The sequence below is a fragment of the Entelurus aequoreus genome, linkage group LG11, assembly GCF_033978785.1.
Source record: "Entelurus aequoreus isolate RoL-2023_Sb linkage group LG11, RoL_Eaeq_v1.1, whole genome shotgun sequence".
Taxonomy (NCBI): domain Eukaryota; kingdom Metazoa; phylum Chordata; class Actinopteri; order Syngnathiformes; family Syngnathidae; genus Entelurus; species Entelurus aequoreus.
In genome coordinates, this window is record NC_084741.1 from 33,166,683 (window position 1) to 33,191,721 (window position 25,039).

General features: G+C 39.7%; 1 protein-coding gene across 1 annotated transcript in view; it reads right to left on the reverse strand.

Annotated features, from left to right (window-relative positions):
• Positions 1 to 1,310: 1,310 nt before the first annotated feature.
• The window catches only part of osbpl3b (oxysterol binding protein-like 3b), a 106,082-nt gene continuing 82,353 nt past the window's right edge, over positions 1,311 to 25,039 (reverse strand). The window contains 14 exon segments of the mRNA XM_062063024.1: positions 1,311 to 1,985; positions 2,128 to 2,250; positions 4,895 to 5,021; positions 5,095 to 5,119; positions 5,121 to 5,237; positions 5,676 to 5,725; positions 5,728 to 5,772; positions 5,775 to 5,821; positions 5,888 to 5,966; positions 6,039 to 6,102; positions 6,193 to 6,272; positions 6,275 to 6,329; positions 19,539 to 19,949; positions 24,308 to 24,439. Coding sequence (XP_061919008.1) covers positions 1,889 to 1,985; positions 2,128 to 2,250; positions 4,895 to 5,021; positions 5,095 to 5,119; positions 5,121 to 5,237; positions 5,676 to 5,725; positions 5,728 to 5,772; positions 5,775 to 5,821; positions 5,888 to 5,966; positions 6,039 to 6,102; positions 6,193 to 6,272; positions 6,275 to 6,329; positions 19,539 to 19,949; positions 24,308 to 24,439 — 1,452 coding nt within the window. The 3' untranslated portion in view covers positions 1,311 to 1,888.

Below are 25,039 nucleotides of genomic sequence, written 5' to 3' on the forward strand. Positions count from 1 at the left end.
ACACAAAAGGGTTGTTTCTTTCTGTTATTAATATTCTGGTTCCTACATTATATATCAATATATATCAATACAGTCTGCAAGGGATACAGTCCATAAGCACACATGATTGTGCGTGCTGCTGGTCCACTAATAGTACTAACCTTTAACAGTTAATTTTAGTCATTTTCATTAATTACTAGTTTCTATGTAACTGTTTTTATATTGTTTTACTTTCTTTTTTATTCAAGAAAATGTTTTTAATTTATTCATCTTATTTTATTTTTTATTAATTTTTAAAAAAAAGGACCTTATCTTCACCATACCTGGTTGTCCAAATTAGGCATAATAATGTGTTAATTCCACGACTCTATATATTGCTTTCGGTTGATATCGGTATCGGTAATTAAGGGTTTGGTCAATATCGGAATATCGGATATCGGCAAAAAGCCATTATCGGACATCCCTACTGTTAACTCCTTGACCCTGAGTAACATTGTGATCATTAAAACCAAATTCAATTCATATTATTTGGTTCTAGTAAACGAGACATTGCAGTTTGACAAAATAAATGACAATAATGTAATAATAATTATAATAATAATAATAATATAATGTATACCATATTACTAAATTAGGTTGATTGGCAACACTAAATTTGCCCTAGTGAATGAACGTGAGTGTGAATGTTGTCTGTCTATCTGTGTACTCCAGAGCGACTTATACTCCGAAAAATACGGTATGTATATATTACATGATGTATCGTATGTTTCTGTATGCATGTTCGAAATAAACTTCAACCATAACCATAACACTGAAAAGCAAAAAAAGTACTTAACTATAGTACACACGCAGGTCATTGTGCAATAATATTTCTTCAAGCTATTACGCAACCTGTGGTTCGCCTACTACTCTGCGTGCTGTGCTGCTATAACCACCATCATGTACACTGCATAATATGCAATGCTATGCTGTTGTTGCTATTGGAACTTCAATTTACCTAAGGGCACACACCCAGGATACCAAAGTTCTACCTCATCTTATCTAATCTAATCTAGTAATCATTTTGTTTTGACTTTAGCACAAAGCCAAACAGCCAAACATTTCATATTTGACATTTTACAGACATTACACTTGAACAGTCCCCTTTTAAACACTATATAGATTGCTTTATCTATAAATTATTGGATTGCTTGTAGCGTGTTTAATAAGAAGGTACAAGACAAAGAATATCAAATATTTCTGTGTTAGGACATCAGTCCTAAATGAAATACTATTCTTGGGGCTAATTTGAGCAGACACAAGACTCCACCAGAGGGAAGCATTGCAGCATTTATTTGAGCTGAGGGAGCACAGTCTGAACCATGATGCACCATAATGCAGGTGTAAACAAGGGTACACCAGATGAGGTGGAAAACAAAAGAATATTTAGCTCCTCATGTTTGCATTATTCACATTGAAAAAACATATCATTATCATTGGTGTTATAAAATGAAACAAAAAAGTAACATTCAGCAAGATTTACTTGATGTTCGGATCTCCTTACAAATTATACATCAAAATATGCAACAAATGAATGATGACAGTACACTTGATAAGGCATCAGGTATGTGCAGAATAAAACACTGAATGTTAATCAATGGCATATCAAGGCTACTATATATATCTCTGAGGTAGAGATTGTCTATAAGAAGATGAGCTCCCACTTAATATTTATTTTTAATAACGCCAGTCATGAGTTGGACTGGCAACCTTTTTCACATTTCTCCAAATATGAGCTTAAATACAGCAACATTCTCATGGTGCATAACATGTTCACACAACTTCTAGAAGCACTTGTTGTTAAGGCAATAGAAATACAGAAATTCGGAGTTGAATGTGGATTTTTCAGCTGCGAATGCTGTCGGTCATGTCACCACAAAATGGGGAAATCCATGTGGGCAAAGCCTGGCTCTCTCCTCAAGTCCCAGTATGTGTTGTTGCTCACCCACGTATCATCTTTTGACTTTCTGAAAGGATACAACAAGGAAAAACAGAAAAAAAAAACAATATCACAAACCAAAGGAAGACATTTCATACAGCTCTTTGCACTGTTACTTATTACTTATTTTTAAGCTCCTAATAATCGCCCATACAACCAAACTAGGCTACCTAAAGAATTTTGGTTGATGTGTGATGCTGCTCTCCTCGAGGACTCGCCGTCTCTCTCTCTGCAGCTGCTCAATCCTTTGCTTCTGCTCCTCAGCAGCCTCTAACTTCCCCTCCTCCAGCAGTCTGTATGTGCAGCACGGACAAAGAATACATTGGCGCAAATGTCAAAGGTCCAATACAGTATAGAACTTCACATCAAATGTGCTGATAGCTGAGCATTGCTTTTCCCTATAGGGAGTTTACATGCACAACAAATCCAAATTATATCTTTTTTGGGGTTTGTATGTTGTGTTGGATTAGTAATGAACTACCAGAATAGAAAACACACTGCTGTCTTAACATTTAATTATTCACACATTTGTCTTTCCTGAATCTTCACAGGATTAAAATAGACATTCTATTTTAGTCTGGCCTAAATGTTCACTATTCAACGTACAAACCTTAGAAAATTAGCTTCAAAAAATGTACTGAAGCGACTCGTGCAGTTACTATTTTTAGCCCTTGCGTCTACCTCGCAGGTTTGATCAGTTGCGCAGAGCACGGCGTCAAGAGCACACAACTGAGGTCAAAATAATTTTAAGCGTTGACAGCTTATCACTTAAAAAAAAACCCCCAAAAAAACTGCTTTTAAACAGTGGAAGCTGTGAGTGTGAACACAATGAGCTGCTGGTCGACTTATTGTTCTGATTTTGAAGCGATTTCCCAAGGCTCCAGCACCCGCCGCGACCTCGAAAGGGACAAGCGGTAGAAAATCGATGGATGGAAATCATGAAAACTCTTATGTACATGTTTTCAGTAAAATTCTCTCAGCTGTTATGCAAGTGTGAAAGTGTAGCCTTCCGCCCAAATGCAGCTGGGATAGGCTCCAGCAGCCCCCGCCACCCTGAGAGGGACAAGCGGTAGAAAATGAATGGATGGATGAATAAAACCCTTTACACCCCTAGGGCCTAAATCAGGTAATACCTGTGTTCCTTATTGTGATATATTTGTTCAGTTAGTGGTCAGAAATTTAAAATTACGGTTAAGAGGAGGGAGTTAAAAAAAAATTGTTTTCAATAATTGCATTTTTGATTTTAACGTTGTTGGAATAAACATAAAGTATACACACTTTCTCTAAAAATTATTTCGGCCCAGTTGACTATAATAAAAACTATAACTGCTCATTTCAAACAGTCTGTAATACAATTTTTTTCCCCATTAAAATCACATAAATCTCATTCTTGCCAATTGAAAAACAAGAAAATATTGCTTTGGTGTAATTGCGCTTCTTAACCACTAACTGGCACTAGACAATCAGGAGCATAATTCTCAGAGCTTTGATGAGTGTAAATGAGAATAACCGGCATTAAGCCACTGAAATGCAATGGAAATGATCTTGGGCAATTAAAATACAACACAGCAGCTATATATAAAATATTTGTGAGAACTCAATAAACTGCATGCTTTTTCTCTTGTTGTAGCTCAGTAGGCACTGTAAAAATATGATGTTTTTGTCTACCTTATCTAAATCAACATTGTTATGAATTATCGATGTATTTAAGGCCATAAAATGTACAAAATACACCCAAAATAATAAAAACTCTATATCAATAGATAAATATGAAGGTATTAAAATATTTTAAGCGTTGAAAGTAAAATAAAAAAAACTAATTAATTGCTGATCCATGACATGAGCGGGTTCCTTTTGGATCCTAAGAGTAAGTATTTATAGTTTTTTCTGTCTTGCCTCTGGTGAGGGCGGTATTCCGCTCCCTTCATCTCCCAGCTTGCTCTCTTTGTTTTTGTCTTGTCTGAACTTGGGGTGATGGTCGGCTGGCAGCGCAGCAGTCGCCCTCAAGGGCCCCAACTCCCGCCCCTCTGTTGCGAGTTGTCGTGATTAAATATAACGTGCTTATGTGTGCATTGCATGGAGGTTTTTTCCCACTCCAGACTAGGCCCCCTTAGGTAATCCAGTCTAGATTGTATTTTTTTTACTCATCTTCTTTCCCAGCGTTTTACCTTTTTCTTATCTTTTAAAAAGTTAAAGTGCCAATGATTGTCACACACACACTAGGTGTGGCGAAATTATTCTCTGCATTTGACCCATCACCCTTGATCACCCCCTGGGAGGTGAGGGGAGCAGTGAGCAGCAGCGGTGGCCGCGTCTGGGAATCATTTTGGGTGATTTAACCCCCAATTCCAGCCCTTGATGCCGAGTGCCAAGCAGGAAGGTAATGGGTCCCACTTTTATAGTCTTTGGTATGACTCGGCCGGGGTTTGAACTCACAACCTACCGATCTCAGGGCGGACACTAACCACAAGGCCACTGAGTAGGGGCCTTGTGGTTAGAGTAGGACCCATCAGGACCCATCAGCGTTCCTGTTCTGTAACCTGTTTGTTTGTCTAAACTTGAACGGGTTTGTGTGGAAAACATAGTTTCGTTGTACTTGTGCAATGACAATAGAATAGAATAGAATAGAATAGAATAGAAAGTACTTTATTGATCCCTGGGGGAAATTCAGCACCACAGTTCGCTCACAATAGACAGTAATGATAATAAATAATATAATATATATAATATATTATATATATAATATATAAATAATATAAATATATTCTACATATACTCTACATTTAAGTGCAGTCAAGGAACATATGCATTATACAGTCTGATGGCTGTTGGTATAAAGGATCTCCTGTGTCGTTCAATAAAGTCCTATCCTATCCTTATAGTCAATCTTAAGCTTTTGCAAGGGTTAAGGCCAAGTGGTGTGTTTTCGTCTCTCACCTTTGGTCCACACGCAGTCTGGTGTCAGTGGGCGGTAGCAGCGGTTTTAGGGACGTGTCCAGCTCATTGAGCTCAATTGCAAACTTGGTGAAACCATAGTACTGCTCGTGGTCGAGTGGTATTGCATCTGCATGTACAAGAATCACATAGGGTAACTAATTATGCAAGACATGTTTTGTAATAAAAGAAAGCGGTCATACTTGCTCTCCACACGCATGTGGCTGATGGCGGGTCCCCCACAGTAAACCGCCTCATGCCACTTCCCAAAGAGCCTGTGCACGACGTTCCCCTTCTGATCCGTAATGGTTCCTTCCACTTCGTTGACACCTGAGTTCCATTTAGCCTGTGACAAAGATTGGAGAACATCCATCATTAGGACAACATTTGGATTCATTCATCATCACTCATATGTTTTTTTTTTTATATTTGGTTCCTCTTGCTTGGATGGTGTGTTCAATGTGAGGTGACAATGGATAAATCACCTTTTCCTTGACCCTCACACCGGCTTCAATGGACCTTTCAAAGGAGAACTCTTAAAGCAATTAACCTTCTCGGCTCAGGAAAGGCTTCCATACATCAAACCTTGAGAACATCCTATTGGCTTCTTACCGGCGTGCAGGTGAAGAACACCTACTGTGTGCAAATGTCATGAAGTCATAAACTCCCTAATATGGAAGTCTTCAGGTTGGTATGTAGTTCGTAGCATATACGTCTATTTTGACCTTTTTCACAGCACTTATTTCTCATACAGTGAAAAGTGTGAGTAATGTGCAGGCCTGGCCCACCTTAACAAAGTAATCTTGCACTGGCAAGCGTCGCTGTTTGAGTTCTGATGGAGATCTCGCCATAGTGCTCGATCCAGCGTTGTCCGCTCAGATGTTGTGAATGCACGACGTCACCTTGTTCCACTCATAGTGGTCTCCGAACCTGCAGATGTTAAAAACACATCGTAAAAAAAGACTTTTCCGTGCGACACTTTAGTGTGAAGCTTACCCAGGCAGAGTTACATGTGTGCTGCCTACAGGAACAATCTCCATCGACCTCCCCCAAAACTTGTTCTTGCACCTCACGTCTGTAAAATAAATTAATCAAAATGAACTATTTTCACTTCAAATCACACACAGGTTTATGCTGTATCACCCACCTTGCCAGAAGATGAAGTTTTTAGACTCTGCGTGACAAGCTGAGACTGGTGGATGATGGCTAACCTGCAGTAAATAAAAACATTGCAAAACAAAATGGATTCATTGCATTTTCGTGCAATATGTCGTGAATAAACTTGCTTGATATAACCATACCTGCTCTGCTACAAACCGGAAGCCTTTATCCGGCCGGTCACATTCAAACGTTTCTCCTAAGAGTGGGTTGAAAGGTTTCCACCAGTTCTGTAGTAGCTGGATGCGTAACCTGATACCACAAATGTAGCAATGTAGACCTACACACACGCACACACACACCACACACACCACACACACACACACACACACACACACACACACACAACACACACACACACACACACACACACACACACACACACACACACACACACACACACACACACTCACACACGACACACACACACACACACACACACACACACACACACACACACACACACACACACACACACACACACACACAAAAACTGTGTCAAAAGTCTTGGTTAAAAAAAAGTGTATTCCTCAATTAGCGTACAACTTCATTTTGTGACAACGTTAAAATGAGTCATTAGTGATCAATTGGGTTCGCTCTATTTACAGTTAGGAAGTGTGATTTTTTTGGAATCCACTGTTTGTTATTTTATCAATACTGCTGATAAAGTAGTCGAGATTTGGCATTTGCTTCTTTGCATATTTGTGCAATTTAAATTGTTTTGTATATTGTCCCTTTTCCCTCAAATAATAGGTACAGATGTGCCCTCTCAGGAGTGATTCATAAATACACCAGATAAATATCTGCCTTTGATAACTTTAAAAAAAAAAAAAAAAGCCACCATGGGGCCAAAGAAAGTTGCAGGTGGAAGCACTTTGAAAAGAAGGTGAGAAACACTATTGATATAAAAAAAGAAAGTGGTGTCCATATTGCTCTCTGCTTTTTCTTGTAATCTACTTTAAAAATCAACATCTTCCCTGTGGTCTAGATCAGTGTTTTTCAACCACTGTGCCGCGGCACACCGTGAGATACAGTCTGGTGTGCCGTGGGAGATTATCTAATTTCACCTATTTGGGTTAAAAATATTTTTGCAAACCAGTAATTATAGTCTGCAAATTATGTGTTGTTGTTGAGTGTCTGTTCTGTCTAGAGCTCGGCAGAGTAACCGTGTAATACTCTTCCATATCAGTAGGTGGCAGGCGGTAGCTAATTGCTTTGTAGATGTGGAAACAGCGGGAGGCAGTGTGCAGGTAAAAAGGTGTCTAATGCTTAAACCAAAAATAAACAAAAGGTGAGTGCCCCTAAGAAAAGGCACTGAAGCTTAGGGAAGGCTGTGCAGAACGAAACTAAAACTGACTGGCTACAAAGTAAACAAAAACAGAATGCTGGACGACAGCAAAGACTTACTGTGGAGCAAAGACGGCGTCCACAATGTACATCCGAACATGACATGACAATCAACAATGTCCACACAAAGAAGGATAAAAACAACTGAAATTATTCTTGATTGCTAAAACAAAGTAGATGCAGGAAATATCGCTCAAAGGAAGACATGAAACTGCTACAGGAAAATACCAAAAAAAGGGGAAAAGCCACCAAAATAGGAGCGCAAGACAAGAACTAAAACACTACACACAGGAAAACAGCAAAAAACTCAAAATAAGTCACGGCGTGATGTGACAGGTCGTGACAGTACACCTACTTTGAGACAAGAGCTATAGTGATGCATGGTTGGTTATGGTTTAAAGTCATATCCAACAAATCAACTGAGTTTCATTTTTTTAATGATTTCTGCTGGTGGTGTGCATCCGGATTTTTTCAACGCAAAAAATGTGCCTTGGCTCAAAAAGGTTGAAAAACACTGGTCTAGATAATATGTATTGGATACGCTTTGGTGTAAATTGTGTATTAATGTTGCCCCACAGTCACTTTTATAACCTACATTTTGAGAATGTTTGGAATAGGGCTGCACAATTCTGTGATAAAACCTCTTTGCGATTTTTCTCTCCAAAATTGCGAGTGCGATTCGATTTGCTATTTTTATATTTTATATATATATAACTGCTTTAACAGAGAAAATAACAAGTAAGGAAGACATGTTACTTTTCAGAATGTCAATCAAGGTGTCACACATTAGAACAATCATTTACTTTAAAAAATATTCGGCTTTACGCAGACAGACTCAAAGCTTTTGTCTACATCATGCTTTTAAAGTGAAGAATTAACCGATAAAAACTATGCAGTGTTTATAATGTAATGTAATCATAACATAAAATAATAATGCAAGTAACTATGATAAAAACTTTTATTTTTCATTACTGTAGAATTGTTTACCATTGTACTGTAATTGGAAGGTAAATAACTTTTAGTTATCCTAAATCAGGGGTCGGCAACCTTTACCACTCAAAGAGCCATTTTGGCAAGTTCACAAATTAAAGAAAGTAATGGGAGCCACAAAAAATTTTTTAAAATTTAAAATGAAAAACACCGCATACAAAGCTTAAATGCTGTGTGCTATGTTAACCAGGGGTCTCCGACACACGCACCGGCACGCACTTTAATGTTGAAATTTGATGTTAGTGCAGCCCGCGCTTGATAGCGTCATACGTATCAACCCTCTCATTTTTCCTGGGAGACTCCGAATATCAGGGCGCTGCCCTAACAGTGTACCTGCTTGACCACATGTAGAATGCAGTTTCAGCTTGCTCACATAAGTGACAGCAAGCGTACTACCTCAGCAGCCACACATCTTACACTGACGGTACCAATACCCAGAATCCCATGCAGCCCTAACTCTTCCGCTCAACCAACGCACGGAGAGGGGTGGGGGGGGGGGGTTGATGTGTGGGGGGATTTGGTGGTAGTGGGGGTGTATAATGTTGACCGGAAGAGTTAGGGCTGCATGGGATTCTGGGTAATGGTTGTGTTGTGTTTATGTTGTGTTACGGTGGGATGTTCTCCAGAAATGTGTTTTTCATTCTTTTTTGGTGTGGGGTTCACAGTGTGGCGCATATTTGTAACGTAACAATGTTAAAGTTGTTTGATACGGCTACCGTCAGTGTAAGCTGTGTGGCTGATGAGTAAGTATGCTTTGCTGTCTCCTGTGTGTGCAAGTAATAACAACATGCAACATGTGGCTGGACTGGCACGCTGTATGTAAATGCTATAGAGGACAATTACTGCAGTGCAATTAGGGCACGCCCCTTTATTTAGTAATTAGAGTGTAAATAGGATTATTTTTTCCCTGGGAGTAATCTATGAGAGACACTGAGATCCATAAATCTCCTGGGAAAATCGGGGGGGGGGGGGGGTGGGGGGGGGGGGGGGGGGGGGGGGGGGTCGGCATGTATGTAGCTGAGCCGCATCAGAGTGGTCAAGGAGCCGCATGCAGCTCCGGAGCCGCGGGTTGCCGACCCCTGTCCTAAATAGATTAACAAAAAAAAAAAGGACTCTCATCTCTGTAAGGAAAAATGTAACTTAAATAGCCAGTCCACTGATACTTCAAATGTTTAAGATTATACAAATATTGATTATAATTATATTCAGACAAATACACAGGATGGCGGTGTTACAATACCAATTAGACATTAAAAGTATTTTCTACTATTGGTTCTGATTTGAAGCCTTTGTTTTGTTGACCTCAAAGCCCTTCAGTGTCCAGGGACGTATTTCCTGAGTTTGTAACCAATAAGAAAAACAATGAAATATTTTTTAATAATACACATTTTCAATGTAACCACTGTGGCGTTGACCATGTAATGATATACTTGGTATCGTTCCTGTCAATATTTGTATAATTTTGCCAACCTCTGTTTACATTAAAGGCCTACTGAAATGATTTTTTTTAATTTAAACGGGAATAGCAGATCCATTCTATGTGTCATACTTGATCATTTCGCGATATTGCCATATTTTTGCTGAAAGGATTTAGTAGAGAAAATCGACGATAAAGTTCGCAACTTTTGCTCGCTGATAAAAAAAAAGCCTTGCCTGTACCGGAAGTAGCGTGACGTCACAGGAGCTAGTATTCCTCACAATTCCCCATTGTTTACAATGGAGCGAGAGAGATTTGGACCGAGAAAGTGATGATTACCCCATTAATTTGAGCGAGGATGAAAGATTTGTAGATGAGGAACGTTACAGTGAACGACTTGAGAGGCAGTGATTGACGTATCTTTTTTCGCTCTGACCGTAACTTAGGTACAAGCTGGCTCATTGGATTCCACACTCTCCTTTTTATATTGTGGATCACGGATTTGTATTTTAAACCACCTCGGATACTATATCCTCTTGAAAATGAGAGTCGAGCGCGCGAAATGGACATTTAAAGTGACTTTTATCTCCAAGACAATACATCGGTGACACACTTAGCTACTGAGCTAGCGCGATAGCATCGTTCTCAAATGAAGATAGAAACAAAATAAATAAACCCCTTAATGGAAGGATAGATAGAAAATCAACAATACTATTAAACCGTGGACATGTAAATACACGGTTAATGATTTCCAGGCTGGCGAAGGTTAACAATGCTGTGCTAACGACGCCATTGAAGCTAACTTAGCAACCAGACCTCACAGAACTATGTACACTCTCCTTTTTCTATTGTGAATCACAGATTTGTATTTTAAACCACCTCAGATACTATATCCTCTTGAAAATGAGAGTCGAGCACGCGAAATGGACATTTAAAGTGACTTTTATCTCCAAGACAATACATCGGTGACACACTTAGCTACTGAGCTAGCGCGATAGCATCGTTCTCAAATGAAGATAGAAACAAAATAAATAAACCCCTTAATGGAAGGATAGATAGAAAATCAACAATACTATTAAACCGTGGACATGTAAATACACGGTTAATGATTTCCAGGCTGGCGAAGGTTAACAATGCTGTGCTAACGACGCCATTGAAGCTAACTTAGCAACCAGACCTCACAGAACTATGTACTCTCTCCTTTTTCTATTGTGAATCACAGATTTGTATTTTAAACCACCTCGGATACTATATCCTCTTGAAAATGAGAGTCGAGCACGCGAAATGGACATTTAAAGTGACTTTTATCTCCAAGACAATACATCGGTGACACACTTAGCTACTGAGCTAGCGCGATAGCATCGTTCTCAAATGAAGATAGAAACAAAATAAATAAACCCTTTAATGGAAGGATAGACAGAAAATCAACAATACTATTAAACCGTGGACATGTAAATACACGGTTAATGATTTCCAGGCTGGCGAAGGTTAACAATGCTGTGCTAACGACGCCATTGAAGCTAACTTAGCAACCAGACCTCACAGAACTATGTACTCTCTCCTTTTTCTATTGTGAATCACAGATTTGTATTTTAAACCACCTCGGATACTATATCCTCTTGAAAATGAGAGTCGAGCACGCGAAATGGACATTTAAAGTGACTTTTATCTCCAAGACAATACATCGGTGACACACTTAGCTACTGAGCTAGCGCGATAGCATCGTTCTCAAATGAAGATAGAAACAAAATAAATAAACCCCTTAATGGAAGGATAGATAGAAAATCAACAATACTATTAAACCGTGGACATGTAAATACACGGTTAATGATTTCCAGGCTGGCGAAGGTTAACAATGCTGTGCTAACGACGCCATTGAAGCTAACTTAGCAACCAGACCTCACAGAACTATGTACTCTCTCCTTTTTCTATTGTGAATCACAGATTTGTATTTTAAACCACCTCGGATACTATATCCTCTTGAAAATGAGAGTCGAGCACGCGAAATGGACATTTAAAGTGACTTATCTCCAAGACAATACATCGGTGACACACTTAGCTACTGAGCTAGCGCGTAGCATCGTTCTCAAATGAAGATAGAAACCCATCAACAGCCGTGCTCACCTGCATTCCAGCGATCAACGGCACGACGAAGGACTTCATCCGTGGGTTTGGCGGCAAGCATCAGCTAGGCGTCAGGGTAAGTAGTCCTTGTTGTGTTGCTGTAAGTATTGTAATGCCCCGCAGTGGAGAAGGAGTCACACAGACGAGGAAGCGCTGCTCAATCGCTTTATTAAAAAGCGGTAACTGGTTGTAGTTCAAAAAGTAACGCACACACATACACGAGCTGCTGTTAGCCAAAGCTCACACACACAAGTTCTCCGCCAACTCACTCGCGCATGCGCGTTCCCCAAACCCTTAAAGACAGTACACTAATGCAAATATCACAGATATTACAGTATTGTACTTAGCTGCTAAGACACCGATCGATCCCACCTACAACGTTCTTCTTTGCAGTCTCCATTGTTCATTAAACAAATTGCAAAAGATTCACCAACACAGATGTCCAGAATAATGTGGAATTTTGTCGAAGAAAACAAGAGGCTTTTCTATCGGGTCCGATGGGGTCCAACCACTTCCGTTGCTTTTGTGACGTCACGCGCATAAATCATATCCAAAGGAGTTTTTCAACCGGAAGTGTGGCGGGAATTTTAAAATTGAACTTTATAAGTTAACCCGGCCGTATTGGCATGTGTTGCAATGTTAAGATTTCATCATTGATATATAAACTATCAGACTGCGTGGTTGGTAGTAGTGGGTTTCAGTAGGCCTTTAAGCTCTAGCGTGCGGTTAGCGGTTAGATAGACTATCCTCCCACAGTGTGTAGTGTGGCATGTTTAGCTATTCCTCGCCTCCAGGGATGGTATTTGTAAGTAACATAGTTTATTTTCTGCCTTGGAGGAGAGGATTATTGATTTAGAAGTGGCTTTGCACTGTGGTGGGACATTAGTGGCTAGCAAGAATGCTACATTACGTTTGAGGACGCATTTGTTCGCTTGTCACCGTCAAATTTGCAGGAGACAGCTAGGATGGATTCACCAACTTGTATTATCATGATAAAACTTTTAAAAAAATCGCCAGCCAAATTTATATCAGTTATATTATGTATTGTCTATATCGCGCAATCTGCTTCATGTATTTTTTCAAACTTCCCTTTTTTAAAAAAATCATACATTACCAAAGAAACTTTCAATTGAAAGTGTCTGTCATACACAACAGAGTAAATCAACAGAATAGCTCAGATTGCATTTCCTAGTCAGGCTTGATGCCAAACATATTCAATCATACTCAATCAATTGCTCCATCAAGCAATAAAAAAAGAATATAATTCCAGTCAAGACAAAAAGCCCCACTTCCTCAGAATGGGCCCTATTTTCCCGTGTGATTAAGAGTAATAAATGTGCGCAACTGTGTGGATTCTGGCTGCCCGGTATTCTCTCCCTCGATTTAAGTCTGTCAGAGAGCGCCTTCATCCAAGATGCGCACTCTGAATGGATCGACCTTTAAAGGCCTACTGAAACCCACTACTACCAACCACGCAGTCTGATAGTTTATATATCAATGATGAAATCTTAACATTGCAACACATGCCAATACGGCCGGGTTAGATTAGTAAAGTGCAATTTTAAATTTCCCGCGAAATATCCTGCTGAAAACGTCTCTGTATGATGACGTTTGCGCGTGACGTCACGGATTGTAGCGGACATTTTGGGACACCATTGTGGCCAGCTATTAAGTCGTCTGTTTTCATCACAAAATTCCACAGTATTCTGGACATCTGTGTTGGTGAATCTTTTGCAATTTGTTTAATGAACAATGGAGATAGCAAAGAAGAAAGCTGTAGGTGGGAAGCGGTGTATTAGCGGCCGGCTGCAGCAACACAAACACGTAGCGGCTACGTCGTAGCCGGTGTTTCATTGTTTACATTCCCGAACGATGACAGTCAAGCTTTACCATTGGCCTGTGGAGAACTGGGACAACATAGACTCTTACCAGGAGGACTTTGAGTTGGATATGCATGCTTGTGGAGATGGGACAACGGAGACTCTTACCAGGAGGACTTTGAGTTGGATACGCGCTACCGTGAGTACGCAGCTACGGCTTCCAAACATTTGATCGCTTGCCCGTACGTGTGTGCCGCTATGTGCATGTCACGTACGTAACTTTGGGGAAATATATGTGCTGTATGAACTTTGGGGAGGTGAACGGTACTTTGGTCTGTGGGATTGAGTGTGTTGTGCGGGTGTTTGATTTTTATTGCCGGGTTATATGGACGGGAGGGGGAGGTGTTTGTTATGTGGGATTAATTTGTGGCATATTAAATATAAGCCTGGTTGTGTTGTGGCTAATATAGTATATATATGTCTTGTGTTTATTTACTGTTTTAGTCATTCCCAGCTGAATATCAGGTCCCACCCGCCTCTCACAGCATCTTCCCTATCTGAATCGCTTCCACTGCCCTCTAGTCCTTCACTCTCACTTCCCTCATCCACAAATCTTTCATCCTCGCTCAAATTAATGGGGAAATCGTCGCTTTCTCGGTCCGAATCGCTCTCGCTACTTGTGGCCATGATTGGAAACAATGGGGAAATGTGAGGACCTCTTCAACCTGTGACGTCACGCTACTTCCGGTACAGGCAAGGCTTTGTTATCAGCGACCAAAAGTTGCGAACTTTATCGTCGATGTTCTTTACTAAATCCTTTCAGCAAAAATATGGCAATATCGCGAAATGATCAAGTATGACACATAGAATGGATCTGCTATCCCCGTTTAAATAAGAAAATCTCATTTCAGTAGGCCTTTAAATGTGGGCGTTACCTGTCAAATCTGGTCTTTCGCGTATTCTCCCGACGACTTGAGTACTTTTTCACTTACACACCTATGAGGCTGGAATAAGTTTAGCGCCTTGGGAAAGTGAACCATTACATTGCACTTGAAAGGCCTACTGAAACCCACTACTACCGACCACGCAGTCTGATAGTTTATATATCAATGATGAAATCTTAACAATGCAACACATGCCAATACGGCCGGGTTAACTTATAAAGTGCAATTTTAAATTTCCCGCTAAACTTCCGGTTGAAAACGAATATGCATGATGACGTATGCGCGTGACGTCAATCATTGAAACGGAAGTATTCGGACACCATTGAATCCAATACAAAAATGCTCTGTTTTCATCTCAAAATTCCACAGTATTCTGGACATCTGTGTTGGTGAATCTTTTACAATTTGTTTAATGAACAATGAAGACTGCAAAGAAGAAAGTTGTAGGTGGGATCGGTGTATTAGTGGCTGGCTGTAGCAACACAACCAGAAGAACTTTGACTTGGATAGCAGACGCGCTAGCCGCCGCTAGCCGCCGCTAGCCGCCGCTAGCCGCCGCTAGCCGCCGCTAGCCGCCGCTAGCCGCCGACCGCACGGATGATCGGGTGAAGTCCTTCGTCCTTCCGTCGATCGCTGGAACGCAGGTGAGCACGGGTGTTGATGAGCAGATGAGGGCTGGCTGGTGTAGGTGGATAGCTAATGTTTTTAGCATAGCTCTGTGAGGTCCCGTTGCTAAGTTAGCTTCAATGGCGTCGTTAGCAACAGCATTGTTAAGCTTCGCCAGGCTGGAAAGCATTAACCGTGTAGTTACATGTCCATGGTTTAATAGTATTGTTGATTTTCTGTCAATCCTTCCAGTCAGGGGCTTATTTCTTTTGTTTCTATATGCAGTTAAGCACGATGCTATCACGTTAGCTACGTAGCTAAAGTGCTTCACCGATGTATTGTCGTGGAGATAAAAGTCACTGTGAATGTCCATTTCGCGTTCTCGACTCTCATTTTCAAGAGGATATAGTATCCGAGATGGTTTAAAATAAAAATCCGTGATCCACAATAGAAAAAGGAGATAGTGTGGTATCCAATAAGACCTTGTACCTAAGTTAAGGTCAGAGCGAAAAAAGATACGCCCTGCACTGCACTCTAGTCCTTCACTCTAACGTTCCTCATCCACGAATCTTTCATCCTCGCTCAAATTAATGGGGTAATCGTCGCTTTCTCGGTCCGAATCGCTCTCGATGCATTGAAAACAATGGGGAAATGTGAGGAGCCTTTCAACCTGCAACGTCACGCTACTTCCGGTATAGGCAAGGCTTTTTTTTTTATCAGCGACCAAAAGTTGCGACCTTTATCGTCGTTGTTCTCTACTAAATCCTTTCAGCAAAAATATGGCGATATCGCGAAATGATCAAGTATGACACATAGAATGGATCTGCTATCCCCGTTTAAATAAAAAAATGTCATTTCAGGAGGCCTTGAAGTTTGTAGGCAGTGCATACCACACATAATACCATGTAAAAATAAACTTCCAGAAAACTATCAAATCGTTTCAATTGACTCACCTGAAAAATTCCATTGAGCTGAGGATAAAAGCACCATAAATCAAAATGCACATTGCTCAGTGCGACCACAGCGGAAGGGGACCGTGCGTATATCTGCCGTGTTTGAACATCATGGTCAATCCAACTATTTAATCTGGACTGTGATCATTGAACTATGTGACTATTTAATAGGAAATAAATAAATAATGTAGCGTCTATCAATTGATTTCTTAGATTTTTTTGATAGATATATCAAACTGTCACGGTCCTAACCAGTGTTTCCCACACATTCATTTATTTGTGGCGGCCCGCCATGAAAGAATTACGTCCGCCACAAATTAAAAAAATAAAAATAAAAATAAAATATTTATTTATTTATTTTTTATTTTTTTTGTCCTGTCCAGCTTCTCAGGCAAATCATATAGTTGATGTAGATGCCCATATAGGCTGTTCAGATTTACTTTACAAAAGAGAAGTGTAGGATACTTCTGTTGTTGCCTTATTTGTATTTGACCACTACTGTTTTCTGTTTATTTGTTACTGACTGTGGCAGGACACCTCTGCCTCTGTTTCACTTTATGTTGCTGGTAAATAATATGGTTGTAGTAGTAGGCTAAAGTTAAATTATTTAGTATGCACTAATTAAAGGGGCAGAGCTTTAAGAGACATTTTAGCTTTTATATTTGATAAGATATATTTTTTGTAAGAACCACAATTAATAAATATATTTCAGTGAATAACTTATTGTTCAAATCTGTATATAAATATGTACATAAAGTGTTAAAATTATATTGTAAAATAGATGGATGGATGGATGGATGGACGTTTAAAACAAAACTGTTATTATTAATTAGTAAATATACATTTTTTGAGCCTTTTTAGAGAAAATCATATCATTGTAGTAAATTATGCAAATTACTCGATGATGTCATGATGACCACGCCCATAGCAACGCCCCCACCGCCACAGATATCTTGGCAGTTTATGGGAAACACTGCTAACACACACCTAAAATCACACAAACAGCTGTCAAGCCTCTGATTTGTCACAGCTCAACAAGCATTTGTACTTAAAGGCCTACTGAAACCCACTACTACCGACCACGCAGTCTGATAGTTTATATATCAATGATGAAATCTTAACATTGCAACACATGCCAATACGGCCGGGTTAACTTATAAAGTGCAATTTTAAATTTGCCGCTAAACTTCCGGTTCGAAACGCCTCTGAGGATGACGTATGCGCGTGACGTAGCCCGGGGAACACGGGTATGCCTTCCACATTGAAGCCAATACGAAATAGCTGTTTTCATCTCATTCTGGGTGTATTCTGGACATCTGTGTTGGTGAATCTGTTGCAATTATGTTCATTGCATTATGGAGAAAGAAGCTGAGCAAGCAAAGAAGAAAGTTGTCAGTGCAAAGCGTCTATTTTGCGAGGGAAGTCAGCAGCAACACGTACACAGCCGGCGCTTCTTTGTTTACATTCCCGAAAGATGCAGTCAAGATGGAAGAACTCGGATAACAGAAACTCTAACCAGGAGGACTTTTGACTTCGATACACAGACGCCTGTAGAGAACTGGGACAACACAGACTCTTACCAGGATTACTTTGATTTGGATGACAAAGACGCAGACGTGCTACCGTGAGTATGCAGCTTTGGCTTCCAAACATTTGATCGCTTGACCGTACGTGCGCGTCACGTACGTAACTTTTTAAAAAATATATAAGCTTTATGAACCTTGGGTTAGGTGAACGGTCTTTTGGGCTGAGTGATTGTGTGTGTTGATCAGGTGTTTGAATTGTATTGGCGTGTTCTATGGAGCTAGGAGCTAGCAGAGGAGCTAGGAGCTAGCATAACAAACACGTAGGTGTTTTTATGCAGGATTAATTTGTGGCATATTAAATATAAGCCTGGTTGTGTTGTGGCTAATAGAGTATATATATGTCTTGTGTTTATTTACTGTTTTAGTCATTCCCAGCTGAATACCAGGTACCGTGAGTATGCAGCTTTGGCTTCCAAACATTTGATCGCTTGACCGTACGTGCGCGTCACGTACGTAACTTTTTTTTAAATATATAAGCTTTATGAACCTTGGGTTAGGTGAACGGTCTTTTGGGCTGAGTGATTGTGTGTGTTGATCAGGTGTTTGAATTGTATTGGCGTGTTCTATGGAGCTAGGAGCTAGCAGAGGAGCTAGGAGCTAGCATAACAAACACGCAGGTGTTTTTATGCAGGATTAATTTGTGGCATATTAAATATAAGCCTGGTTGTGTTGTGGCTAATAGAGTATATATATGTCTTGTGTTTATTTACTGTTGTAGTCATTCCCAGCTGAATATCAGGTCACCCCCGGCTCTCACAGCATCTTCCCTATCTGAATAGCTTCAACTCCCCACTAGTCCTTCACTTGCACTTTACTCATCCACAAATCTTTCATCCTCGCTCAAATTAATGGGGAAATTGTCGCTTTCTCGGTCCGAATCTCTCTCACTTCATGCGGCCATCATTGTAAACAATAGGGAACTTTGCGTATATGTTCAATTGACTACGTCACGCTACTTCCAGTAGGGGCAAGCCTTTTTTTTATCAGATACCAAAAGTTGCAATCTTTATCGTCGTTGTTCTATACTAAATCCTTTCAGCAAAAATATGGCAATATCGCGAAATGATCAAGTACGACACATAGAATAGATCTGCTATCCCCGTTTAAATAAAAAAAATTCATTTCAGTAGGCCTTTAACAGAACTGCACTTTTTGTGGAATTTTGCCTTTCTTTCACAATCATTATAAAACACATGACAACAGAATAGCTCAGATTGAAGAATGTTTCATCTACAGATTACATCCAGCCAGGGAGAAGAAGCGGTTTTAGCGTTCATACACCCACTACATTACCATGACAACATGCTTTCACATGAAATTCACACAGCATAGAACATAGGGCATCACGACAAAGTCCACTTCATTAGTAACGAGCCAGCCTTCATCAACAATTTAAGCAACTTACTGTATATGGGGTAGGCATATCTCCATGCTGGATGGGAGAATACGACTTATAGGAACGTGCATAACTTCAAGCACATGAATAAACATTTCAGCGCAAACGAAAGAATAGGGTACTATAAGAATAAGACACATTTGTTTAGAGACATTCATTCCTAAATTGAATGACTACTCTGTATTAAGTGCACATTTTAAAAAAAAAACTCAATTAGTTGGCTACTGTACAGTATGTAATAGACAGACCATCCTGCAGTCAGATGCCAACCCACTGAAGCTAGCACTTCACCCAGTAACACCTCACCATACGCTCCAAGGCGTCCTGCGTGTTGGCGGCCCGGTCCAGCAGCTCGCTGTACTCCAGCTCCTCACACAGCCTCTGCAGGGTGTTGAGCGGCTCGTTGAGATGCACCGGCATGGCCACTTTGGACAGGTCTTTGCCGATGTTGTTCCTGAGGATGTTCCACAGGCTGATGGTGCTACTGCTGGGGCTGGGAGAGGACAGACGGGATCTACGCCGACAAAGGACAGCGCCGCCCTCTCCAGAATCTGACAGCACAACACATGTGGGACTGTAGGTGGTTTATTGTTAACTGTTTAAAGTGTTTCCACACTTTTTACCTAAATTTTGTCCTTCACTTTCTGTGTCGTTGCCAAAGTTGTTCATGGAATTGTTGTCACTGATGTCGCTGATGTACGAGTCATCCTCGGATACCTAAAAAAAAGACACGTTGTGATAAAAGACAGCAGGTACTGTGTCTTTCAACACACTGTCACTTTATTTGGAGATGGATGTCCCTTAGGACCAGCTAACATTATTAAATCTGAGCTCCAGCTGTATTTTTGGATAAAAGTAATTAACTTCCATTTTTACACTGCTTCCGCTACTGCTGCTGCTATCTGATCAGCCACATGAAAAATAAAAGGGAAGAGAATAAAGTGGCAGAGTTCAGGTTTATTTCTTGATGCAGCATTTGAAAAGGCTTCAAGAAGCCGTCTGCACTAAAGGAAAGGATTTAGTTGAGTTAAGAAAATGTTCGACGTGACAGTAAATTGTCAAAGCGGGTTTAAACACAATGCGCAACATGATGACAAAGAATAGGATAGTGCAGCTATATTATTTTTTTACGATGATCCTTGCTGTCCTTCACTTCAAATGTTTTATTTAAAACTAGACAACTTAACATTGAGCATAACTTTACCTTCAATTAAATTAATGTATTTATTATAGCGTCCCGGAAGAGTTAGTGCTGCAAGGGGTTCTGGGTATTTGTTCTGTTGTGTTTATGTTGTGTTGCGGTGCGGATGTTCTCCCAAAATGTGTTTGTCATTCTTGTTTGATGTGGGTTCACAGTGTGGCACATGTTAAAGTTGTTTAGACGGCCACCCTCAGTGTGACATGTATGGCTGTTGACCATGTATGCCTTGCATTCACTTGTGTGTGCCTGAAATTTACATGATCATTAAACCTTATAATGGTCACACAGTGCGTTAGCATTTCTAGACATTTTCGAATAAAGACCTTTGTTAACCCATACCATCACTACAGTATTATGTTATCAATTAATTTATTGTAAAATTACATTAGTGTAATACATTTATTTTACTACCTCATTTGTTGTTACTTTTTGTTTCCGGTATTGTGTATCTACTACATATGCCTACAGTATGTAAATATGTGTGTCTTGGACACATGGTGGTGAATTGCCAATCAAAACTCTTGAATCCTGAACATCACGCAACCCTATGAAGCACTAGGATTATAAAAGTAATATATAAGTATTAAGGGAACTACAAGATCTGTTTAATTGAACTACAACTTTTTTTGAAACTTTATAAGCATTTTATTAAAACTGCACTCTTACAAATGTACTTTTACATTCTCAGGGCGTTCAATCGATCGCAACTGGACTGTTTGGTTTGTCCTAAAAGACGTTTTGCCTCTCATCCATGCAGGCTTCATCTGTTGAGATGCAAACAAGCAATCCTAACTGTCAATGCCAACGACAGTCGTTGAAGTGTAATTTCCCATCGTTAGCATTGAGGTATTATGTGGCCAAACGATTGTGTGTGTGTCACCTTCTGTGACCAGAATGTTTCTAACTCCCGTTATTTGTTCGAGGCTAAATTGCAGAGTCTTTTAAGAATGGTTGAAAGGATAGTGTTGTATGTGGGAGATCGGTGGTGTTGCAGACCACCTCCTCTGTTCAGGGATATTTTCTCACGGTATTGTCATTCCATATGTATCAGGTCTATCTGAGAGACTTTTTAACCAACACAACATCCCGATACACTTCAAACCAGGCAACACCTTGAAACAGAGACTAGTGCATCCTAAAGACCGGACACCCCACACCCACAAAAACAATCTGGTTTATGCTATCCAGTGTAATGATGAATGCACTGATTCATTCATATACGTACATGGTCATTGGTATATATTGTATATATGTTATAGACATAATATAATATATCTGTATATATAATATACTGTACACATATTATGTATATATTCGTATATATGTTATATTTTATATCGCTATATTTAGTCTATTTATACCTGCATTGTCCTTTCCATCCTTACACTTTCCATCATTGTAACTGAGCTACTGTGTTGAACAATTTCCCTTGTGGATCATTAAAGTTTGTCTAAGTCTATGTCTAAGTCTAAGTCATATATTGGGGAAGCAAAACAGCCACTAAGCCGACGCATGGCACAGCATAGACGGGCAAACTCTTCAGACCAAGACTCAGCTGTCGACCTGCACCTCAGGGAGAAACAGCACTCCTTTGAGAACAAAAATGTAAAGATTCTGGACAGAGAGGACGGATGGTACGATAGAGGAGTGAGGGAGGCCATCTATGTCAAGGTTGAAAAACCATCCCTGAACAGAGCAGGTGGTCTGCGACATCATCTGTCTCCCACATACAACACTGTCCTTTCTACCATTTCTGAAAGACTCTGCAATTTAGGCCATGTCTACACTAAGTCGTTTAACCCCTTAAACGAATAATCATTTAGCCGAAGCCCCGTTTCAGCCACACTAAACCAGTGTTTAAGGTTCCCGTCCTCGGACATTTTACACGGGTAAGTCAGCCGTGTAATTCTTGAATCTCCGGCACTTAGCTTTGTATGGACTCAATGATCGTTTATAAACTGAGTTCGGAGAGGAAGTGATGTCAGAAAGCCTGCGCTCCACACAGGAAAAGACATCAGAAAGAACGCGCTACAGGCAGCTTCATAACAAAGATGGAGGTGGATCATCCAGACATGCCCGTGTTTCTCCTTCTTCTACATGTACAGGCGCTTTTGGAAACCACAAATCAATACCTTAAGAGAAGGCAACGGGCGATTGCAGCTATTTCGTATACAACACTTCTTAGACGGCAAGAGAACTTTCAAATGTCCACTTCAGCTGTGAGTCTATTTACCGAAAAATGTTGTCCCTTCTTCCCGTGGATGTGATCGTGATAGGCAGTGTGTGACTACAAATACTGCTTTATGGGTGTGACAGTGAAATGGCAAGGCAGCGTGCATGATGCCCGCATCTTCGCTAACTCCGCCATTAGCGCGCAGCTGAAAGATGGAACCACCCCCTCGTGTCCCAAACAACTGATGGAAGATGAAGATCCGCTCCCTGTTTTTATTTTGGGTGACCCAGCTTATCCCCTGACGCCATATCTCACGAAAGAATACCCCAACGGCGGAGTCAACCCACAACAACAATACTTTGGGTATTCTCTGTCTAGATTAATTGTTGTAAAATGTTCTTTATCACATTGTTTACGTGTCCAATAAAGATTTGATTAATTTATGATGTCTCAGGTGTGATTCACTACAATAGACTCACTGGATTCTAGTTAGTTGAAATACCACAACACTGGATATTGTTCAAAGGAGATACATTTTACTTTTATATTAAAACCTAAAGAACCTTTAATGATGAATTTACTTATGTCAATAGCACATTATTTAGCATCCATTTTCCTATTGTATAGCGTATTAATATGATGCATTAGTGTTTTAATTATGACTTTATTTGCAGTTTATTTATGTGTAAATACACAATGACAAAGTACAGGTACTTGTTTACAGTTAAGCCCAAAATAATTTATAGTCTGGCCAGATTTTTAGTTAAAGTGAATTTTTATTTTGTGATGGACTATCTATCTTTCAGCTAGAAGTGACAGTAGGAAATTGTATTAGATACGTTTCACATATTTATATTTTTTTTAAATTTGGAAAATTATTAATATCCCTAATTTTGTTTATTCTAAAATGGTTCTGGTCATTTCTACCGTAATATTAAGCACTATCTTGTAGAGGTGGGAATCCTTCGGGACCTCATGATTCGATTCAATTTTGATTCATTGGGTGACAATTCGATTTAGAATCGTTTCTCGATTCAACTTGTACTATAATAGTTGGTATACAAATTCAAATAAAACCTTTTCAAATCAGGTTACAGGTCACAAAAACTTCTCTTGGCTGCTGACCTACGACTAATACTGCTGGCATAAAAATGTTTTTAATTTTATTTACAAAAATCACAGAATGTTAATCAATCTAATTAAAGAAAATAGAGCAACCCCAACTTCAAAGCAAGCAAGCAGCTTTACAATACCTAGGATAGAAATTTTGTGATTGAGAAGAACATAAAAATACAATACTTATTACATACAATACTAAAAAACAAAAAACTAAATATTAATAAAAGAAAAAGTATCAATCATAATACTAGCAATCATAATAATATCACTAATAGTTGTTTAATGTTATTAATCCAAAATGTAAAAATGTAGTGGAAATAAAAAAAAAATATATATATTCTTTTTCCTAAATCCATAATTTTTGAGAATCTATTTAGGAATACATAAAAACCTTTATTTAAATGTGAATACATTTTTTGGAGCACCTTTACTTTCTTGTGTCATTTGCACTTCAAACATACCCAAACACCAAAATAAATCCACTTTACCTCCAAATTTTGCCAGGATATGACCTTAACTGCTGATGAAAGTGTCCAAACTGTTACACTGATCTGTTTTACTGAATGCTGCTTCGAAATGTACCTCATTTTCAGAGGAACTGTTGGACAACAGAACCTCCTGGGCATCAAAGAACTCGGACAGCGACTCTGCGATTGACGCTCTGCTTTCATTGGACACTTGATGCACCAACGGACGGGATTCAGATGCAGACTCCTGTTTCTAGGAAACACAACATTTACATCTATAAATACACAAGAGGAAAGGGGTCCATTCACCATTGTCAGAGGCGGTGGGGGACGACAATGTTCGTCACAACACTATGCTGATAATGGCCGTATGGTGGAAGCTAAAGGTTATACGAGTGAGTTACAAAATGCTGATAACACTAATGAGCCACAGGTGTGACATAAAGGGCAACAAAGTATATTGTTTTTAATATCCATGGGTCAACAATGTATTTTGTCGAAGGATAAAAACATTTGGACTATATTATGAGTTGCTTAACTGCCCAGGATCATCGCAATCAAAACATTTGGATTATTCATTTCCCAGTAGATAATCAGAAGAGGTGCATGAGTGTTGTGTGTTAAGTATATTTCCTGAGACATTATTAGTTTGATCAGCTCACACTCTGTGCTTATGTGAGCCAAGAAGCTCCGTGTGGAGATGACCGCGTGCCAGATTGCCGTGTGAACGCGCTAAACACATGGCGGCTATGCAAATGATTCACAATGCTGTAATCCACAATGTGTTCTTCGTCACGAGCGAGGGGGCGAGAGGAGAGCAAAGTGGCGTGAATGTGGATGACAATGA